Genomic DNA, 22,557 nt, shown 5'->3' with positions numbered 1-22,557 from the left:
TTCCCTGCTCCCTTATCACTACAGAGTATCTGCCCCCAAATTCATCTGATCTTACCCACAGGTGAACACAAAGCACAAACTGAAAATGGAGCTCTTCAGGCCTCCTTTGCCTCTTCTTCCCCAGGTTCTACCAACCTCACAAGTTCTGGTTTTACAGGGAAGAGCCAGRGCTCAGTGCTACTGAATAGGACAAAAGACAAATACTAAAAAGGACATGGTAATATCACTGCCCAGTCACTGCTATCACTTGTTATCAGCCTTGCTTAGATTCATGACTGCACCAACAGTATGAGGGTGTTGGCCATCAAGACAAGCTGCAGAGGCTCATTTGTGATTCTAAGTGAAGTTAAAGCTCCCATTCATSTGGCACAGTAATTAATCTAAAGCTAATTTAAGTACATACGCCTGATTTGGTCAAAATGACTGCTGTAGTATCKACATTCCTTCCTCACCCACATTCTCTTCTTTTTGCTTTAAAGAGAAGGACAAAACAGAATTAAATGAACACTGAACTTCCAAAGCTGGCAAGCTGTACACTGCCTTCCTCTTCAAGTTGCAGACATCTCCATCATCATCTCCAGAAACAAATCAACCTCTGTGGGTCCAGAGCACAAACACTGATGCAGCCAGTATCTGCCTGGAAGGATCAGAAATCCTTTCAAAAAATTACATCTGTGCAGTGACAAGCACTGCAAAATACACTCAGAAAGAGCAGGAACTGTSTTAATTTCTTTACCTCTCTATAATTAATCTCTGCACTCACATTTGAATTAACATTTTTTAGAGGGAAATACATTTAGGAGTCTGGGAAAAACTGGGTTTGCATTCAGTGGAATTATTCATTATAAGCACATATGTAAGTAGCTAAAGYTAAAATAAATAAAATTAAGCACATAATTTTAAAATCTGCAATTTATATAACAGTCTCATTAAATATGATCTAAATGTAAACAAATATAAGCGTCTAGATTTTATAATTATTTCAGTCTGAAAATATGAAAGAATTCTTTATGCATTATTTAGGCTTCAAAACACCTCTAATACCTACAAACTCCATTTTGCAGCTGTGGAAACCATGACACAGCACGACAAATCAAGAACCCAAAACTGCCAAGTCACAAAAGAGAAGCTTTTAACACAATCAGTGTTAATGCAGGATGGCACCTCYTGGCCTTTTGCATCTTGGGATCAGCAGTAAAAGGACAAGAAAGGGAACACTATGTCACACGCAGCACACTTCCAGCACAACAATCTGTTAATGTTCTCCTCTCTTTTTTGCTGTAACTGTGGTTAGTATTTCTCCTCYACAAATGCCTGCATGCATGTTACAGCCTCCATCCTGCCAGTGTCCATACAAGGGGCAGTGCACGTTCCCAGGATGTCACTTATGGTATCATCAGGACTGCCCAAACCACCCCCAGCAGAAATCCTGCTCTCACAAAYTCCACTGCAACCCCAACCATCCCCACAGGGATCACAGCARGGGRAGAGAKGYTCCCTTCATCCATTAGTGAGARCACAACAGCAAACAMAGCAGCTTGGCCAACAAAGCAGCAACCACCTGAGTTAAATGAGTGCTCCAGGTACAAATCTCCCTGCCTGGCTGCTGGAGACTCWTCCACTGCCAGCAGAGGATTTGGAAGGCAATTTGCTGATGAGATCAAGGACAGGCTTTTAAAGCTCAGCACGCAGGATCTACCCACTGGAAGCAAAGCAGGCAGCACTTGGCCACAGAGCAATCTCAGCTGCAAACAGTCCAAACTAGTCTAACAAATAGTCTAACAAATAGACTAACAGGGAGCAGACATTAGTTAGGGGTTAGTGAAGGCACTCAGCAGATTACCTGCCCTTTTTTCTGGTCCCAATACAAGTGTAAATGGAGTAGCTGAGAGACCTAGCAAGGGAAAAAAGAGAGCCATTGTGGCAACACACATAAAAGCTTTGAGAATRAGGTCTACTTGAAGCATAAGTAATGGAGGTGAGACATGAGAATGACACTGGGCACTGTGTGCAGGGACTCAGGTACACATAAAAAGCAGGGACACCCACCTGTGGACTATACCTCTGAAATAGGTTTTCCCTTCCTCAGCTTTCCCAGGGAGATGGAGAAACCACTCCATAACCCCAGCTGACAAGGTGTCACCGAGCAAGTGTTTTTAAAGAGTAAAGCAAATTATAAGCACAATGGGCTGCTATTCCACTCCTTGCACTTGACTGATGCTTCCCACTGGAGAAATCCCCAGTGTCAGGCCTAATGGCTAATTTAGGCACAGGATTATGTGAGGGACACGTGGCAGTCATTTTAGTCCTGGTGACTGACAGGTCTCCTGAGTAGTRGGGTAACACTGGGAAATTACTCACAGCAGCGAGCAGGAGTTTGCACACAGAAGCTTCCTCAAGTCTGGCTGCAGGCAGGACCTGAGCAAAACCATCAGCTTTACAGTCTGAGCACAGGCATGGGTGAAAAAGGMAATTACTTCTGCCACGCATAAACACAAATATTGTACAAGCAATATCCTTATTTATGGCCAGGGCCTGCGTGCCATGCCTAGTCTGGAAGGGCTACCTGTTTGGAAATTTCTGACAGTAATAAAGWCTCGAAGGGAAACCAGCTGACGTTAATGTTGGTGGTGGAAACAGTTTCATCTACCCTTTTTGTTTGTGCAGTTCATTTCCTCTCGTGGGAACTCATTGTTTTTGTTTCTCCCACACTAGTCTCTCTGTATAAATTTATTGTTTGTTTCTGCTGTCCTGTGCATTCACATTCAGGACTATTGTTTGTCCAAACAGCAACAAGAAAGAGAAACTGGGAAGAGTTACCTGGATTGTAACACAAACATCATTGGGATTTTATGGATTTGTGAAAAAAAGATTCTTAAAGACTTCTGCATAAAAGATGCATCACACATGACAAGAATAATTCACAAAGTACTGTAATCAGTGGCATGCTACCATATGTTTCAAGAAAGCCATTTGTTTTTCCTCTTTATTGGTGTTACATAGCTCAGCCATGAGATYTTTGATTTTGGATCTCAAAGGGAGATCCTTCCAAAGAAGCTGCTTTTAAAAGCAACAAGCTCTGACATAACAGTAATGTGTCCCCAAAGGCTTCTCAGACTGTGAACTCTAAATCACTCCTGACCTCTGCAGCTCTAGGGCACATTAGTGACCAGGGCACACAATGTGGCCATCGCAGACCTGGTGCTAAGAGGATTGGTCAGTCCCATATGTTTGCTCAGCAAAGGAGCACTCTCCCTCTGAGCAATGGGATCTAATCATTACAAAGAGGCTTTATTGAGCATCTTAAAGGAAAGGATGCTCCCCATCCTGTGCCTCCCTTTTTCCCAGTTCAAGTAGAAATGCAGTTCTCCATTGTTATATCATAAAAGAGAGCATGTCTCTCCCACACAAGTATTTTTCTCCCAGTTCCCACAATAAATAGATCTAAAATCGCATGGTAAATTAGGGGTCTAAATATTRATTTTTGGGCAATTGCACTGGTTATACCAGCCAGATACTAGAAATTAATTAAAAGATGCTGTTTGTCTAAAGAGGATAAAACCTAAATCATCACCAGCATTTTCCTTCCAGTGTCCTGGTTTAAAAACAGCAAATGTACTGATAAATTTCTTGTGCCAAGGGGCTCTGAGGTAACAAAGCTACAACCCTCCAGGGGATGGTGAGCCCAAAGGTGGAAACAGAAGTGAACAGAATAGAAATGCCAGCCCAGACAGGTGGTTTGGGAAATGCTGAGGCTGCACTGCTGAKCATTAGTTAAGGAGGTGGATGCACATACTGAAATCCTCCTGCCTGTCTGCGTGCCTGCTCCTTTTAATGATACACAGAGCGATTGCTGGCTCCGGCAGCACTGCGAGCCACATTTCCCCACGCATGAAAGGCTCCTGGACTGTTTCTCAGACTTATTAGGCACAAATGGGCTTTTCACTGACACCAGTCATGCGTGTCTGCTCCCTCCATCTCGTTTATCTTCTCCTGCCAAGGCTCTGCRCCCACTGCCAGCACCACGCTGTGCCCCACTCCCCTGAGTAAAAGAGGGCACGCAATGGGCTACAGCACCAGCTGCTCTGCCACCCTGCCCACAGAAAGACAAGAGAAAGGCAGGGGAAGGAACATTATCAGAAACCTCTGGAGTACACTGATCTGTTGGCAGTGGGATGTTTTCTCCAGATGTCCTTTGAAAAGCAGAGTTGAAGCTCAGCTCGGGGATGGTGAAGTGGTTGGGAGCAGGATTTGTCTTCATATGGGGAAAGGCATCGGTCTGTTTGGCAGAATTAGTTTGTTCGGGGTGGGGAATATGGGCACATCCAAACAGGATCTGGGAAACCCAAGAGCTTGAAAGAGAGAGRGAGAGAGGTGTGGGCTGCAGAAAGAGAGGGGGCAATGGCAGAGCTGGGCAGGCTTCTGGGAAGGCAAGCAGGGATAGAAGAGTTGGGGACTCAGGATGTGGCAAAGCAGCAGGTGGTAGGAGGCTCACAGTGACAGTGGAGTGTGGTGACAGCAAGGCAGTACACACAAGTGTGCTGGAGGAGCCTGGTGCTGCCTCTAAGCTGCTGATGCCTCTCCTTGCTGCAACCATGTGGGTCCCAGCTGCTTATTTTGAAAGTTGATTTGTGGCAATGAAAAGCCCACTTAGCCCAGGATCCCTCTGATGGATGCACTGCCTGGCCAAGGTCTCGTAGCTGCCTCACGACTGGGGCTGTGCAGCTTTGCTGCTACTGTTACCCCTCTGCTGTGACCCAAAAGCAAACTCCTTTCCTGCTCTTCTCTCCCCCAAGGTGAGCTGGAAAGATGATGGTGGTCAGTGCTCAGGGCCCTTTGGGAGTGGGAACAGCTGAATTAGCTGGAACTAATTGAAAACACACAAAGAGCAGCAGGATTTACTGCCTGGTCATTTAATCCCACCACTTAGGACTGACCCACTTGAAGTCACCGTATGTGACAGATTCACCAAGTGATGAGGACAAGATTAGAGCCCCAAATGAGATTATGCTCAGTGGGGRTGTGAGGATCTGCTGGGGGCAGGGAAAAGGTCTGTGTTGAGCACCTAGCAGGGTTAATAAAACTAGATATCCAGTGTTCTGTTTGCTAARAGAGCCATCAAAAATAGACTCTCTGGAGAGAGAGAAAACACCCAAGTGAGCCAGCTGGGTAGACTCGGGGTGCTTGGGACACTGACAGCTCCTCAGCCTGTAAAATGAACTGGCATAGGTTTGTGCCAGCGTTAGCACAACTGTGGCTTCAAAACAAAACAGAGCAGGGGAAGGGAACAGGAGGAGGRGCAAGGACAAGGCTGCAGTTGGTTAATTGAAACCATAGGCTATTTAAGATAGAAAAGGGAAAGGGCTGGGGGATAAAAGATAAAGAAGGTGTGGCTGTGCACATCCTGCAGCATCTTAGCCTGCAGTAAATATATAAGCAGMAGCCTGTCACACACAAATGGTAATCAGAGAGCCAGACACATTGTGCTGCAGGAATAAAAAGATCATGGATAAACAGAATGGATTAAAAATTATGAATAARAAGAATGGATTAAAAAAATACGATGGATTAAAAGAATGATGAGATGGGCCTTGCCCAAAGATCTTATCATCAGAGACAAAAGACCATGACGTATCACAGCTCAGATAGAAAGGAGAGGACAGAGCTATGCACAGTGTGAGACATGCTCTGCAGGTAGAGGAGCCTTTAGATTTCTACTAATTTACTGAAAACACATCTGTACAGAGTCCCTTTTCAGCCCTGCAGGTAGTGTATTGCCACTGCATGATGYTGATTTGCAAGGTCTGAGGGTCCATTTCTGCACACAAAAGCRTCTTTTTCTCACCCAGTAATCTAAGTAAAGCAGTAAATAATCCTCACATTCACTTGCTGATAAAAGCCATGTCTTCCATGGAAGCTGCAGGAGCTCAGTGCTTCTAAATAAATCATCATCTCTATAGGTTCCACTTTAACACAACCCTTTAAAGGCTGAAACCAAACGAATGGCTCACTTTCCCATCTACACTCAACATTTAACACACACTAGCTGGATATGCTTAAATCCTGGCATTGGGAAAGCCATGATAAACCTTAGAAATAGTATTCTCTTTCTCCTTCCCTGGAAACTTCTCCCTAAGGACAGCACTGCAGTCTGGTCTGGCATCTGTCTGCTCAAAGTGTTTTCCAGATAATTAGACATTTAAACTTCTCTCACACAGGATAATCTGGCTGTTATACCTTCTCAAGCAAGCAAGTAAAGGCGTTGACATGTAGTTGACAGCAGCTGAAAACCAGGGCTACAACAGGCAGAGGTGGGAACAGTTTTTGTATYATTCCTCTCTGGGAAACAACTCCCTTCACAGCAGCAGGGACAGTTACACGGAGAAATGTCCACACTCACCCATCCTGAATACCTGAGGAACCCCAGCTCAGCACTTTGGTMCTGCARCACCAGGCTGTAACTCACACCAGGSAGCTCTCCCTGCCAGAACTGCACATTCTGTCTCAGAAGGGCAAAGGACAGAAGCTGCTTTAACCATTCCTGGATATTACACTGGGAACAGATTGGATTAGCACAGTTAATCTGTCTGCTTCCCAAGACCAGGAAGGGATGATCTTGCTTTCCTTYCCTCTGTCACTCCTGACAATGCAGTTCCATTCCTTTTGTTATGCTGGCTCAGGCACTTGAGATATATTTGTGGGCTCAAAAAAACATATCCCTTTCTTTTTCTTTCAYAATTAGCTTTCTGATAGATTAGAGATAACCTGAGGAGGTCCAAAATGCTGGTGCACACTGGGAGCTGCAGCATTACCTCATTTTGGAGCAGGAGAGCTGTCAGATCAGCTCACACTCTGCTGGATCTGCACYCTGAGGCGCACAGAAACAAGCAACTTGATGGAGGCCACAAGCCAAAGCACTGAGGGAAGCCAGGGGTCCTGCTTTTTCTTCACACATTCAGAGTAATGTAAATGTCAAGGCTGAAGGAAATACTTGAACAGATCTTGCTTTGTTGTAAAAATCAATCAATMTATTCAATAGCATCCTCTTAATCTTATTAACAAATCATTCTCCCCTCCCCAAAGTAGTGTGTAGGAAAGGCTCTTCCAGCCCGTTTACAGGTTGCAATATTTTAACAGTTTTCTCTCAAGTTGTGCTGGCAGATGTGTAATACAGCAATACCACATGAGTCACAGTTTTCTTCCACCACTAAATGGGGAGTTTCACCAACTAATAAAAAAAAAACAACTTCCTTGTACCATGGTGCCTCTTYCCTCTTTCCCCCATTGCCACTGGAGCCACATTTCAAGGCAGAGAGACTCTTAAGAAAAAACACCAGGAAAGTGGAACAGTGGGAAGGAAAACTGTGGTGCTGGCTGTTCATTCCAGCTGAACAGCTGATGCAGACACTGTTGCAGTCCTGATGGAGGAACAGGTTGGCACTGTGGGTTTRGGTTACTGTTGAGCTTCTCATTTTCAGGAGCTACCTAGACAGGAGCCAGAATTCCTTTGGGATYCACACATAGTTTTAGTGTCCTAAAAACAGCTCTAGCATAGACAGTCTGCAGCACCTTGTCGGAAGGGGCTCAGAGCAAAGGCAGTGATGCAAAACTGGCATTCCTAGAGCCTATTTATGTCCCCAGTGTGACTTCTTCAGGCTTACATGGCAGCAGCAAAAGTGTTAAGTGTCCTGGAGGCATCACAAAAATGTTATTTCATTGGGTATATGATACACAGCACTGCCCTAGCTCCACATTTATCCCAGGTTTCAGTCCAAATTTGGATTATCTCACAGTCCCTGCGTTAGAAGAGCCTCCCTACTGAAGAACAACAGTTCAGTAGGCCTAACAACATAGTCTGCACAATGCTAGGCAGGGAAAAGGGAGGCAATTTTTGGCTTTTGCATATCCTTGTGATCCCATGAGCATGGCACACCCCTTGGACTCCCCACTTCTGTAACGCATTGCATTCAACAGGCTTTACAGACTTTATGGTATTTAGCCTCCTAAGGATTATGCATTTTTGCAGAAAAACATACTAAAATGATGTGCYTGAGGTCATAGGAAAAGCATTTGGCAAAGGAAAATAACTTCCATCAACTCCCATTCTCATGTTTTTCCTACTACCAGTACCCTTCTCATCCATATGTTTCTTACTATCCTTTTGCAACAGGTACTGTAGCCAATTCTTATCCCCAAAATACACTGTGCACATGGACTCTAAGCCATGATAGCCCATGGCCAGAGGACAGGACYACAAAATGCAGTTATCAAGTCCTTGCAGCTTTTATGCAGAAAAAGAAAAACGGATAACAGCTATTTTCTGGGTTTGGCTCTAAGGAAGAGAGTACAGGATACACCTCTTCAGAYGAGACCTCTCCAATCCAGTATCTATTTGTCCTCCAAAAGCAGCTAACAGCACTTCCCATTCACTCTTTGTATAAACATGTCTGCAGAGAATTACACACCAGTTATGTTATGTGTATGCCTTGCATACGAACTTTTAACCTTTGTGAACTTCAGACCACATCTTTTTCCCTGTCACTACACAAATTACAGGTCACTGCACAAAATCAGTGAGAGAACCCCTACCCCCACCATCTCTCCCCCTCCACACCGTGGCTGCTGTTGGCAATGGATGCAGATAAAATGTTAATAAGTCACCATCCTGACCTGCACCTTTACCTTTGAAGCTGCCATGACTGCTGCTGTGGCCGCAACGTTCAGCCCCCGCTTCCCAAAGTGCACGAGGGCATCATAGCTCCGGTCTTTTGCCTGGATGAGGCAGTCATCGATCTCCTGTCAGAGCAGACAACAAAACAATTAAAAAGGCACAAGAAGGACAAGTTCAGGCTCATGCTCCCAGCCTCTTGGTAGAGTCACGTTGTATTTTAAGGGGGTAGGTGTCCTCCGTTTCCTCCATTGTGGCTGAAGAGAAGTTCACAGCCAATGTTTGCTGGGGGGGGCAGTAACTCCCATTGCAGGGTTTGGGAATTCTTTATTCTACAAACAGAATATTGGGACCCAAAGTTGGGGTCCTGGAAGTAACAGAAATCTGCCTAAGCAGCATGGACTAGTAACAACTTGCAAACCAAGGACTCTAAAGGGAAATGGGATTGCCTCATAGTTAAAAATAATCATATGATGACACTGGGCAGCTGAAGCTGCACTGCCCTYTGTCCAGGACAGGTGGTCTCAGAAATATCTGGGATATCTCTGCACATCACTGCAGAGCCCAGCTTCAGATGCCCATGGAATTGGCAAGCCTAGAGCTTCTGGGCTTTGATGCTGCTCAATATACAGTGAAACAGTTATGGAAGTTCCTGCACTTATTCTCCCACGTTCAAGACATTGGGGTCTGGATGATCATGAGGGCTATAATTTCTACAACTCAGCTGGTGGATGTACTGGGTTGGTAGGGACTGGAGGCTGTGAGGAGTTGCTGGCTGCTCTCCCTATTCCTCATAGGTAAGAGGTGTCAACTCAAAATGCATGAGCTCTACTTGGGAGAAGCACAAGCAAAGGGAAGCAGAGACAGGGGATTGATCCCCACTGTCCTTCTTGRACAGGACTGAGATACAACTGTTCCTGCACTGCCTGTGGCTAAACAGAGAGCTTTCATTTCTAAGTTGCCAAAGCGGGGAACAGTTATTCACTCAGCAGTTTGCATGTTGATATGTGACCAATAACTGTTCTTGGCTTGTTTATTCACATGAGCCAAATGGGTCTGTCTGACAGTGTCCCATTCACAGCCACAGGAATCTCCTAGGCAGGCAAATGATCTAAGCTGTAATGTCCCCCTCCCAAAATTAGCACCTTTAATTTGAGCAAGATAGTTTTTAACTCAGGACCTCAACATGCTACATGCCTTATTTCACCACACTACACATCTCCCAGCCAGGCATGTGCTTGCTCAGCCTATTTTAGACAGCCTGGGCTGTTTGTATCATTGCTGTACAATGTTTTAGGCAGAGCTGGGAACAAAGTTGAAGAGTCCTGGCTGCCAGACCAAGTTTTTTTATTTGTTGTATCCAGCCACAACAGAGCACTCCAGCTATAATCAGCCAGTACATGCAAAGCAGCTCAGGAGGTATTTTTATCCCCCTGCCTCCCAACTTCTCAACTGCACCAAGATGAGTTAATAACTGTGAGTGCACTGAACAGATGCCAATATTTAAAAACAACCACAAAGAACAAAAACATCAACCAAAAGGAGGTGATCAAATGATGGAGGAAGAGAATCAGCAACTCCCAGTCCTTCCATGAAAATGAATGATACAGGGACTGGACTAAACACACCATACACAGTTCTGTTTTCACCCAGAGAGGACCCATGCACATGTGATTACCTTTTCTTTTGAAGACAGTGTTGGATGGACAAATTTCCTGTACAGGAGGCTGGAGCCTTTTGTGTATGGAGACAGCAGCCAAGCTACAAAAGCTATTTTGAGTTCATAGTAGAATGGAAACCTAGAAGAAAAAGAGCTGTTACTGTCTGCTCCCAATTTAACCACWGCCCTTAATTAGAGATGCTCAGCACAGGTAGGGATTTGCCAGCCTAGCTCAAGGCAGCTTTTGCTTACCAAAGAACCTAAASATTAAAGYRTATTGACTCAGTTTTGAACACATCTCAATGARGCATGTGGGTGAATCTTTACTTGGTTAKCRGGACCATTATTTAATGGTMTGGAAGAGAYTCTGCTGTGTGGTAAGAGGAGCTTWTTATATGCAAAGATCACAGGTGCTGCCTTCACAGTACCCCCATCATGGTGAGAGAGCAAAGACCAAACCAGCAAACCAATATTTCATTGATATATKTACTCACTTTCTGGTCTCTCTGCCTTTCAGCTTTTGAGATMACACTTATCTAACTGAAACACAAGAACCTTTGCTGTCCAAGCAACATAAAGGTGCAGATCCACACTGACTTTTAGGTAAGGCTGCAAMATATGGAGGACACTAAAAACAGGACATGCATTAGCTGTAAAAACAAGCCAGTGACATCCTGAGATTAAATTATCCTGGCTCTTTTCTGGAGGACAAAGCCCAGAGCTCAAGACTTGCCAGCCAGCAGCATCTTCATGTGGGCAGGCATGTTGCTGCCAGCAGTGTGATGAACGATTGTTACCCTCTGAAGGCAGGGGCCAACAAGAGCAGTGCAAAGACCTGTGATGGCTGTGGACCAGCCCAGCTGAACCCTGACAGGTCCCTGCTGTGCCACACAGTGCTGTCACCAAGCCAGCTGGGCCAGCAGCATCCAGGTGTGACCCAACAGGCCTCTKTGATGCTCTGATCTGAGCATGGATGTGCCAGGTTGGTCTCCCTCCTCACTGAGCATCTCTACAGCACACCTGATTTCACAGGCTGGATAAGCCCTCTGCCATTCCTCCTGACAGACCCACATAATTCATCCTCCAAAAACAAAAAAGCTTCAGATGAACACAGGGGAGGTAGATCTTGCATGTAAATTAAATAGACAATAATGTCTTTTATCTCCTTTTCAATAGATCTGACATGTTGCCAAGTTCTCCCAATTTTCTTTGTCTGGAGGACTCACTCAAGGCATGCAATGCTATGCAGGAACAGGCTAGAAGTAAGGGCCATGCACTACAGTTTCATTTTCATCCTAAAGTCTATTGATCTCACTGATTTCTGGTAGAAAGGCCTTACTATAAAGGACAACCAAGCARCAAACACTTCCAAACCTGAGCATCCAAAAAGAACTGAATCTGATAATTGGGCATTTATCTGCTCTCATCCTGACAGAGGTCACCAGGAGTCCTTCCAGTGGCACCACATCAGTATGGACTGCCACTGTCCTGCATCAAACCAGAAACCCAGCCTAAGCAGGAATGGGTCTGGTGAAACATCTCAGATACAGAATGGGTCTGGTAAAACATCTCAGATACAACCACCCACACAGCAACCTACAGAGTCTTGTGCTGCAGGGCTGTTTGTACCTGATCCACGGTCTGTGTATTTACTGTAGGATACAGCCAGGCAAGTCTAGAACTCTGCCTGTAGCTAAATCAACTGTTATTTATGTGATGACCTCTGCAAGCATCCAACTGGGCAGTCAGCTGTGCCTCTCTGACAGACAGGGCCTGAGACTCCAGTAATGATTTCCCACTAATGAGACACCACTGAGCATTTCCACTTCTTTAGTGTTTTTCCTGTGACAGCACTGAGAAAGGAAGCAGTTCCTCTGTACAGGAGTCAGTGCACCTTTTTCTCCCTTGCAAACATTTCTATTTTCTTTTCATCTCATGMCAAAGATCCTCTCCCCTCTGGTGCTTACCAGCAAAGAAAGATATCTGTGAATGTCTCTGCTGTCGTGAAGAGCGCGAATATGATCCAGTACATCATCCATTTGACCTGGTAAACAAAAACAGTCTCAACCTATCTCTTACAAGCACAAGTGCACAGAATAACTCTCACAGGATAAAACATTCTTACCCCCTCACCCTCCTTGCTGGGTATTTAGCAATTACTGTGGACTTGAAGGTGCCAATTTGCCCACTTCAGCACATAAAACATGTCAGATTATAAAGCCCTTGGGAAGGGGACTGTGGCCTTTAGGACTGATCTCAGGAAAAGAAGAGTAGCCTGACACTGTCCTTACAGAAACTCCAGTGGCCAGTAGAGCATGACAGCCCTAGCACAGAGCATTAAAAGACTGACTAGGCTCAACAATAGTAAATTTTAATATAAGGTTGTTGGCCAAACTCTGGTTAAGACAAAATGTAATTACTTACATAATATCTATAGCTAGAAAAAGGTAAAGACATAACAGCCCACCCCATGATCCAGGGCTCAGGAGAACAATCAGCTCACCACAATTTACTGAACCTGTGTGCACCTCTGGAGTGGCTGTGCCTGCTCCCACCCACACTCACACCAAGTGTAGGGACAAGGGCAGGGGAAATAGCTTAAATCCTTTACCTGGGACTTAGGGGAGAGTGTTTTACCTCACACTGGTAGTGAGARCATGTGCTGTGCTGTGTCTGAGTTCAGCTAAGGGAACTCCACTGTCATGGATGGATGGTTTCCTTTGGGGTTACAAAAAAGAGTCTTCGGGAATGGTGACTTGGTCAGATAAACTCTAGTTCCTCAAGTAATTCAGGAATTCGGGAATTTTTGTCACTGAACACTAAATGGCATTTAAAAGCACAGCTCAACTATTCTGATATAGGCAGTACTGGCTCTTCTTAGGATGAAAAGAGATAGTGAGACAAAGGTTGTTAATTTAACTGACAACTGTTGTTTAATTAGGTTTATTTGAMAATTGAGATCCCTAAGCAGCTTTGCTGGAATGTTAGAAAGCTTAAGGAAGTAAAATCCATGAAAATCCATGAATTAGAGATTAGACCATGTTAGCTAAGGCTGGTATAATTGCAATAGACTAAGAGAAGGGTGGAGGGAAGTCAGTACAAGAGGGATACCTACATCAGGTGCTGCCCTGAAGAATGGAAGATGGAAGTGTCAATAAATCTKTATCTCACCAGCTTAGAAATTATTTCCCCATCGTCTCCCCAACACAGTKGGGATGGTACTGGTAGTCTCCATCTCCCTGTAGCTACTGGAATTATTCCCTGACCACCTRTCATTCTACTACATAACTGCTCTCYTGGGATTTATATTTATGTGTATATTTATATTTAGTGTTACAGCAATAATGGCACTGCCAAATGCTTCAGAGCATCATCTTCCCAGGGCAGCTTCTGCCAGACTTTTTACATAACTGACTCCAAAGTGTCTCAGTGCCAGCATGGCTCTTTCAGTTAGACATTACTGCCAGCAAAACTTCTAAACACTTCCAAATGAAAACCTGGTGTGGATGGGTTTGGATCAGACTAAAACATTTATCAAAATGACTATTACCAAGCAGAATAAAATTACTTTAGAGTGATATGAATTTTGACTAATAAATTACTCCTCTGTCAGTGTAAATTATTACTTCATTTATTTTTTTTATCAGGCCATAATGGATACATTGCCATGACTGGTGTGCTAAAGTGAAATCAATTGCAAGGGCAGACCAGGTCTTAGATCAACTGTCCTCACATTTGCATCACAACCACAAGTGTCTGATGTGAGTTCCTCTCTTACAATTAAATTTCCAACAGGAATTGGACTCTTCAACAAAATACTTTYCAGAAAGGGACTGTGGAAATGATAAATATCAGTGGCAGACACTGCTTGGAGATGTTTGTGCACATCTTCATCATTTTCAAGCGAAGAGTGTACGGGCTCTGGGAAGCACAGCTGTGCAAGGGCTGCAGACACATTTTGCCTTAAGTATCTGCTGTGCCCTGTAACACTTACACTTATTTTATTCTAAAATACCCAAAGCATATTTCTGCACGAGGAAAATTATATAAAAAAACTCCTAGCAGCCACAGTGAGCCCCAGATTGAGCTTGCACTAAAGATTTAATGGGCTAGACATCTATGCTGTTATCCAGATGAGAAAATGGGCTTGTTATCCCCAGGACCTTGAGAGGATTGAAGAGTCAAGATCTGGAGGCTGAGCTGGGTTCAATCAAGTTAACAGAGCTCAGGTTGTGAAGGGCACTACAAATCCTACAGGACCCCAATGGCATCCAAGTGCCTCTACTTCTCCTGTATTTCACTTTCCCCGATGGCCCCGTATGCCTTTAGAAACTGGGACCCAGGGAAGATTTTTCAGAAAAAAAGAAAAAAAAATAGAGAGCACAACCAGTTGCCAGACCTGCCTGTAAATAGGTCRCTTCACAAGGAAGGATGTTTCTGTCTGAGGATTCAGTCATATGTACTTCGAGTTGCCTCCCCTTATCCTTGTTTTGAACGAGCAGTTAAAGCTTCAAGGCTTTTTGAAAAGGCTTTGATTTATGCTGCTCTTCAGAAACAAAGGAGAGCACACAAAGCTCTGGATGCCAAATGCCTTTCAAGTTGGCTGTATATCTCACCAGCAGAGGAACAGCACACATTTGTCAAGGAGCACATCAACTCTGCAGAGGAGCCAGAAGCACAAACCCAAATCTCATTTGTGCCCACCAATCCCTCATTTGTGCCCACCAATCAGCCAGTCCACCTTCAGGCCCTTTGCACTGGTTTATGAGCTTCCCCAGAATACAGGCAACACCTTTACAATGGGGTGAGGAGCAATCTTTAGAAAACAAACCCCCAACATAGCCACAAACCTCATTACTCACATATTCTTTGATGTCCTTTGATTTCACGGCTTTGTAAGAATAATATGCKGGGTAAAGTGTGCCAAATATAAGCCTGGAAAACAAACAAACAAACAATAAACGGATTAAATTGATTTCCTGTCACAGGGAAAGATTTCTTTTTCTTGTGTTTTAAATGTGGTTTTTGCACTGGCAAAAAGTGYTAGGATTTGATTCAAGCTTGAGTGSGCTAAGTGCAGTAYAGGAGTGATTTTGCMTCACTGAATTCAGAGCAGCTATTGCCAGTGACTTGAATAAAGAACAGAGATTCAGGCTGATTTTCCTTTTGCAACCTTTTCCAAAGCTGTACTATATATGTTACACACATAAAAAACCCAAACACAAAAGGCCACCATCACACTTTCAAGAGGAAATTAAAAACCTCAAAACAATTTCAAAATTAAAATTTTCAGAAATTTAAAAAATAGGAAATTAAAAATTTCAAAACAATCTACWGTGAYACCAGGAATATGGGAGYATTGCTTTCAGAGAGAGRATAATTKGTCTMMAATCCCTTCTACCTCTATTCAATAYTCAGAAAAGCTGGCAGATAATAAAGCAGGATCCAAGTTCTACKGCTGCAAGGGTTTGGATGCCTTATYCTACAYTAAACCTGATACAGGGAAGAACTTGACACTGTTCAGTAAAGTCAATTTGAGCTCATGAAGGGAGGAGGAATCTGCCCACCAAGATATGCCAACATGATCAGGCCTAAAAATCCCAGCTGCGCTGTTCTTTCAGACAGCTTCCTTTCAAGTCTGAAAGCGATGCTGTCAGCTTCAAGATTTCATGTAAGAAACAAGGATCTGTAAGTTAAAAATAGCACTACTGAAAAAAAAAAGGTGAAGATTTTTTTATACCAGGCTCTCTCTGCATCACTGCCTACATGCTTATTCACTTGGATTATTTTGGACGTAAGCATAGGCTTGTCAAAACCATTTTGCCCTGCCCAGGTTTCAGCCAATTTTATTCAATGCAGGAAGATGATGCTGCAAAGTCTAAATTTAATAGGTTGCAGGGTAATGTTTACTGGCTTGCAACTACCCATCTTTCCATTGARGCTTTTGCTTTAAATTCAGGCAACTGTTTCCTCTGCTCCTGGGAATGAAAATGATCAATGTTTCAATCCCTAACTGTGGAGCCACACAGATCTGCAGTCATCTTTTTCCATCCTGCCAGCAGTGACTGTGTGCYGTGGGACTCATAATTACAGTCAAGTCCATTACGTGCATAAGACATTAAAAATTAACACTCTGGGATATGGYGCACCATCGAACTTCCCGGAGCCCAGGAAGATATTTATGAAAGAATGGGGTGAGCCAGCACACATCTTGATTTCCAAAGCAGTGACTGAAGGCAATTTGCCTGCTATTCATCATGCTCACTGTAGCATGGCTTAGCAGAACCTGAAGCACAATGCAGACTTCAGAAAAGCAGCTACTGAGAGGAGATTCAACATTTTACAGAGGCTTCAAAAAGCTTTGCTGGAAACAGTCAGTTCCAAACTTATTTCACCACATGGGCTGTGCTATCTGCAAGGATCAGATACAAACACTCAAGAAAGATTCTGGGAAACCAAAAGCGGTTTTGTCCCTTGCAGGATCCCACCAAACACCAGCCTGGGTTAAGGCAAGGACAAACACACAGACAATGGCTTGATCCTGTTCTCACCGAGGTTAATAACAAATATTCTGAGTTCAGTGGTAGCAGGACCTAATCCAAAGAAGGTAGAGTTCACAAAAGGAAGAAAGCTACAATATACAGAAAATAACAGTTGAGCATATGAATATTCTTGGCTCTCCTTATAAAAAGCGCTGCAATGCTGTTCTTCCYTCTTGGCCTGGGCTGGCTGCTATCTCACGCTTTTATTTCCTGCAAATAATCACTGAATGATTGATATTCATTTCCTCAGTTTGTGCTGGTAACAGAAGTCACTGCATCCTGAAGAAGCAAATGGTTTATTAGGAACACTAGAAAATAATTAGCTGCAGACAATAAATACTTGGGGGGGGGGGGAAATCCTGCGAGGGAAGGAAATTACAGTAATTTTGCATGTGTAGAGCAAGGGACAGTKAATAAGGTGATGTGATCTTCCTAAACTGGAGATTGAGAGTTTCACTGACTTGCCTTGCAGTGAGTTGTGTGCATATATGGACATTCATTACTGCTGTGGTTTACCAGACTGAAAATTATTTTAAGGAATGTTGGAAACCAGTCTTGACACTGCTGTGGCTTACTAAGTGGCTTGGGGTCACTTAACCTCTGGGCACACCCTACAAAGGAAGACAAAAGATGTCTGGGCATTTCTGTAAACCATATTCAGGGTTTTTTAGACAAATATTTGCATATAGGGRTATTCCAAAAAGTCTCTTGAAGTTACTGTCCTCACTTGACTTTGGATCAGGGTTGAGTACAATTGATTTTAATTCAAACACACTCATCAATCCTCTATCTCTTCCCTCAGTTCCTCTACCCTGCTGAAGACAATAATTCTCACTTCCCCCTCATCCAAGCTTCCTGCGTAATTAAAGTGATCGTTTATTCCTGCCTTCCTTCATCTCCATGCTCAGACTGTTGCCAAATCATTCATTCTGCATGCTATACACAAACCCAAGGCTCATCCTTTGTCCCTCTGCCTAAGCCATAAAATCTTTCCTTGTCCAAGTCTTCCTTCCACCTCCTTTGTGTGGTTTCTACCCCACCGGGATGCACCAGTGTTTAAACCTCTCTCCCCTGTCCCCATCATCCCCCCTCCCAGCCTAACAAGCTGAAGTAACTTATCTTTGCTTTCCATGCCTGAAAAACATTGTTCCTAACTACTGTTGGTTTGGGTTTTTATCACATCCCACCTTGGCTCCTTCTCTCCTTTAATGGGTGCAGTGCCACCACCYTTTTCCTCTGCTGTTCCCTTTATGYATTCTCTCACATCCTGGAGCTCCTGTGCTCCTTGCTCCCCCATTGCCTACCAGTCCATCATCTCCAAAACAAGCTGTTCCCTGGCAGTCATCCTGACAGTCCCCAGTTTGAGAGACAGCAGCCCAAGCCACACAAATTCCAATCATATCATTCCCYAGTCCTCCTCATTTCTATATTCTTCTTCTGCAACACTTCTGATGTTCTCTGAATCAGACCATAGGACCTTCASTTTTCTTCACACATCCCCAAAATCACAGGACTGCCCTGCAGTTCCCTCCCACAGCTGACCTGGAACTCAGATGTGYTGTGATTCCTTCTGTTACAGGCACTGATTGTCTGCCTGGTGCTGGCCACCCAAATTCATGAGCTACCTATGGAGTCAGCACTGCAGCTTTTACCTCCTGGCAGACACTGCTATGAGACAATCTCCTATCCAGCAGCYAATTCTTAGGAATAACGTAGAGAATTTATATTTGAGACCTCTATGACCCATCTATTTTGGCCACAACCACTTAGCAGACCCGAAGTTTTGCAGCAGTGGAAAAACAGACTACTTCAGTCTTATTTCCTTAGGAAACCAGTGTCAACCCACTCCCTACCCATTTCTATCTTTCAAGCTYCTTTCAATGAGCCATGTACCCAGGAAAGCTTTGTCCCTTTTACCCTYTGTGCAGGGTCCTGATCATCAAACCTCCCAGAGTTTGATGCAGAGTAGTTGCTWCATTTAAAGCTACAGAAATGTTCTGTAGTCTGGGCCGATGCAAGCACATACCCTCAGGGTATAGGGAGAGGCAAGGAAGTAGTGACATCCATCAATGAGTTGGGAACAGCTCACTTGCAGCACTAAACAAATAACCACAACAGCCTGACAGTTCTTACACTGCTCCATGATGGAGCTGTACACTAATTACAATTGCCTTGAAAAAGGACAAAACAACAGCTGTAAAGAAATCACTGAAGAGTCAAATWATTGTGCAATAGGAGGCAAAAATCTAAGTAAAAGGTTAGTCTGCCTAAAGAATAGGATAAGGATTAACGCTGAAAATCTTATAATCCTATTAGGCACCTCAGCAGCAGCAATGCCCAGTCTGGATCGTTTATGTGCTTCCGGTCATTCTTTGTCAAAAGGGACATGGCAAAGTCAAAAGGGGAAAGAGAAAGACAAAGACAGTGGAAGTGCACTGGGAAGACCCATAAGAGGGACTGTAAAGGCTGTGATTAGGTTTTTTTTGCAACAAAGACAAATAACTGAGGTTATTTATGCTTTCTTCTGATGCAGTGTAAGGGGATGCTCAACTCAAAAAGAGAACAAAGACAAAAGGAGGGGAGAAATCCACTCTATCACCAGGAGCTATTATATGGAATAGATGAACTGCATTTATTTCTATAATTACATTAAGTAGGATTTGGGGCTTCGTTTTGGTTTTCATTATTCAAGTTTACCGTTAAAGGAGACAGGAAAGGATGAAGTTTCCCATATTGTGGGGTTTCCTGATTCTCAGGGGAATAGTAAAGCAATTGAAGTGTTGGCTYCTCTTTAGCAAACCCTGTCATATTCCAGGGGAGCAGCTGCCCCATCACCAAAGCTCCTTTGGTCTCCACTTACCAAGACAGCCACAGTCAGACCTGGCTATTATATCCTTCTRTTCCTTCTGTGGATCTGCTGAAGCAGTGACCTGACCATCACAGAGCACAGGCTATCCCWGATGTGACAGTTTTCCTGACAGAATCTAGGCTACAGCCTGGGAAACAGCCTCAGAGCTGCTACCATGACCTCAAAAGGTCTCACAAGACATCYTGAGTTCTGATTTGGTGATGCTGCTTTCCTTATGGACAAGCCATTTACCCACGAAATTAACTCTCACATCCCATAAAGWAGCCCCTGAAATAAATGGAAAGACTCTCAGTGATTCTCAGGAGTTTTTGCCAGGACTCAGGTTACCTCCAGAAACGTCTGCACATCCCCTCCCTTGAGCATTTTTAACCAAGGCATATGTTCTGGGTGGTAACCTGCTGTTACAAATATACCAGCATGGGCTGTCTACATCCCAAGCCATCCAAGTTTTGCTCCTCTAGTTACCATGCCACCAGCAGTGTTTGGGCTGCCCAAACACTTAGAACATTGTACCACCACAACACAAATAGAACAGCCCTTATTTTGCCCATAAATAACTAATGTTCCCATTTCAKCAGCACACAGAAGCCAARATGGCAACTTCTGCTCACAGGGGTRGATACATTTAGGAATCACTGAGATATTTCCTATTTCCTCCACGTATTCACTTGTTAGTGTGTGCTTTTTACACACAGAGCAGCAGCTGAGCTGTCACCATGCCAGCATTCCTCACTGATACCACCAAAAAGGGTGCCAGTAGGTTTGTGTTCTTTATTATCAGTCCTAATTATTGTTCACACAGTGCCACAGATAAAAAATAAATGGCGCTGCCTTTGCACTAAAGGTTCCCAGTTGAAATCCATGAAAATAAGCAGTGTACAAGGTCAGGGAAAGGGTTAATGTGAGTCCCTGGACAGGCCAAATGCTTGATATTCAAGAAGGGGCTGGGGTGGAGGAAGCACCAGCTGCAGAGGAGATTCTGGGCTGATATTCCCTAGGAGGTGGCTCCTGCAAATTCATTTGTGGTCACTTTGCAGAACAGTGGCTCCAGGGAAGTTGGGAACTTGCCTGTTCACCCTCAGGGTGACAGCTGACACCATCACCACCCTGGGCTCCAAGAGATGTGGATACCTGACCATGCCAGACTGATACCCTGATACACACTGAGAATACCCGTGACAAAAATATCCCCCAAGAAAAGCACTGGGTCCTGATACCCCTAAGACAGATTAGGCTCACTTCAAACTCCRCTTGCAACTTGAATCAAACATCCTTGTGGGGTTGGTGCAGTGCCCAAGGACAAATGTGCAGATGTGCCCGTGTCACTCAGTCAGTCATGCAATGCCTTTGCAGGTAAAGCTCCACTTGCACAGCCACTCAGCACATCCCTCTGCTTYAGGAAACATTTCTTCACACATCCTTGGTGGGTGACCTGCTTAACTCTCCTGACCTGCTAAGACCTTGTCCTCACATCTGCACTTCCAAAGCACCATACACACCCACAACACCAAGGAAGCAGAAGGCAGACCCAGGAGAGCTCTGCTTTCCATCCAGATCCATCTCTGACTTCTCCACCAGGTTACTACAGAAGAAAACTGAAACTTCATCTCGGTTAACGTAACCTAACGAATGAGGAAACCCAATCACTCCTTGTGACGTAACTGTGGGGCACAGAGATGCCCAATTGGCCTTCTAGCAGGAATAGCAAGTCAAGGACTGTTATTCTAATTTAAGTGGTCTTTGTCTTCCCAAAGCAGCACATATTCCTGTCCAGTTGACATGACCCTTTTTTGTTTTCCTCAACCAGGGCACTTTTCACATAGGAGCTGGCAGATGGCCAGGCACAAACAGGTGAAGAGAAATAGYAGCAGGGATGGGTGAAGAAATTGTCTTTGACCAGCTTGGAGCTGTCACACAACTGCACTTGGGTCACAACAACCYCATGCATTTKGGGGCAGAGTGGTTTRAGAGGCWGYTCAGCAGAAAGGGACCTGGGGGTGCTGGTTGACAYGGCTGRGAATGAGCCAGCAGTGTGCCCAGGTGGCCAAGAAGGACAATGAAATCCTGGCCTGTACAGCAAGAGCGTGGCCAGCAATTCCAGGGAAGTGATTGTCCCACTGTATTTGGCACTGGTGAGGCTACACCTCAAGTGCTTTGCTCAGTTTTGAGCCCCTCTCTTCAAAAAGGACATTGAGGTGCTGGGGYGTGTCCAGAGAAGTGCAACAAAACCGAAGGGCTTAGAAGACACATCCCATGAGGAGCAGCTCAGGGAACTCAGGCTGGTTAGTCTGGGGAAGAGGAGGCTCGGGGAGACCTCATTGCTCTTTAGAACACGCAGGAGGTTGTAGTGAGATGGGGCTGATCTCTTCTGCTGTGCCTGCAGTGAAAGGATGAGAGGATGAGTGGCACCAGTGGAGGTGCAGATTAGATAGCACAAAAATAAAATTAATTTAAAGAGTAGCTGGGCATTGGAATAAGTTGCCCAAGGAGGTGGTGTCGTTACCATCTGTGGAAGTGTCCAAAAGGTGCCTGGATGTGGCACTTGGGGATATGGTTTAGGGGTGATTATGGTTGTGCTGGGTTGAGAGTTGGACTAGATAATCTTGAAGGTCTCTTTCAACCTCAGTGATTCTGTGAACTATTACATTTGCTCACACTGAAATCCTACATTCAGACAGTCTGAAGAAGATGAACTTGTTCCTACTGTTCCCTTTTTCACGCTTCCTGTTGCAGAAAGAAGATAGAAATGCAAAAATAACTGATGGAGAGATCTTGTAAAATGTTGGATTGTGATGATAATGCACGTGATGCCTACTAA

The 22,557-nt window shown here is 44.4% G+C and overlaps 1 protein-coding gene across 2 annotated transcripts in view; it reads right to left on the bottom strand.

Moving 5' to 3' along the window:
• REEP1 (receptor accessory protein 1) overlaps positions 1-22,557 on the bottom strand; it is a 62,805-nt gene that overhangs the window by 20,662 nt on the left and 19,586 nt on the right. For both annotated transcript variants that reach the window (XM_057381685.1, XM_057381687.1), the window contains exons 2-5: positions 15,191-15,263; positions 12,296-12,372; positions 10,347-10,467; positions 8,683-8,796 (exon numbers count right to left, since the gene is read on the bottom strand). In XM_057381685.1, coding sequence (XP_057237668.1) covers positions 8,683-8,796; positions 10,347-10,467; positions 12,296-12,372; positions 15,191-15,263 — 385 coding nt within the window. The remainder of the gene's footprint in view (positions 1-8,682; positions 8,797-10,346; positions 10,468-12,295; positions 12,373-15,190; positions 15,264-22,557) is intronic.

Source organism: Malurus melanocephalus, unplaced genomic scaffold (assembly GCF_030028575.1).
Source record: "Malurus melanocephalus ecotype Western Australia unplaced genomic scaffold, MMel_1.1 scaffold_522, whole genome shotgun sequence".
In the NCBI taxonomy this organism is placed as follows: domain Eukaryota; kingdom Metazoa; phylum Chordata; class Aves; order Passeriformes; family Maluridae; genus Malurus; species Malurus melanocephalus.
Note: the sequence above shows the minus strand (reverse complement) of the source record. Positions and strands in the feature narration are given on the sequence as shown.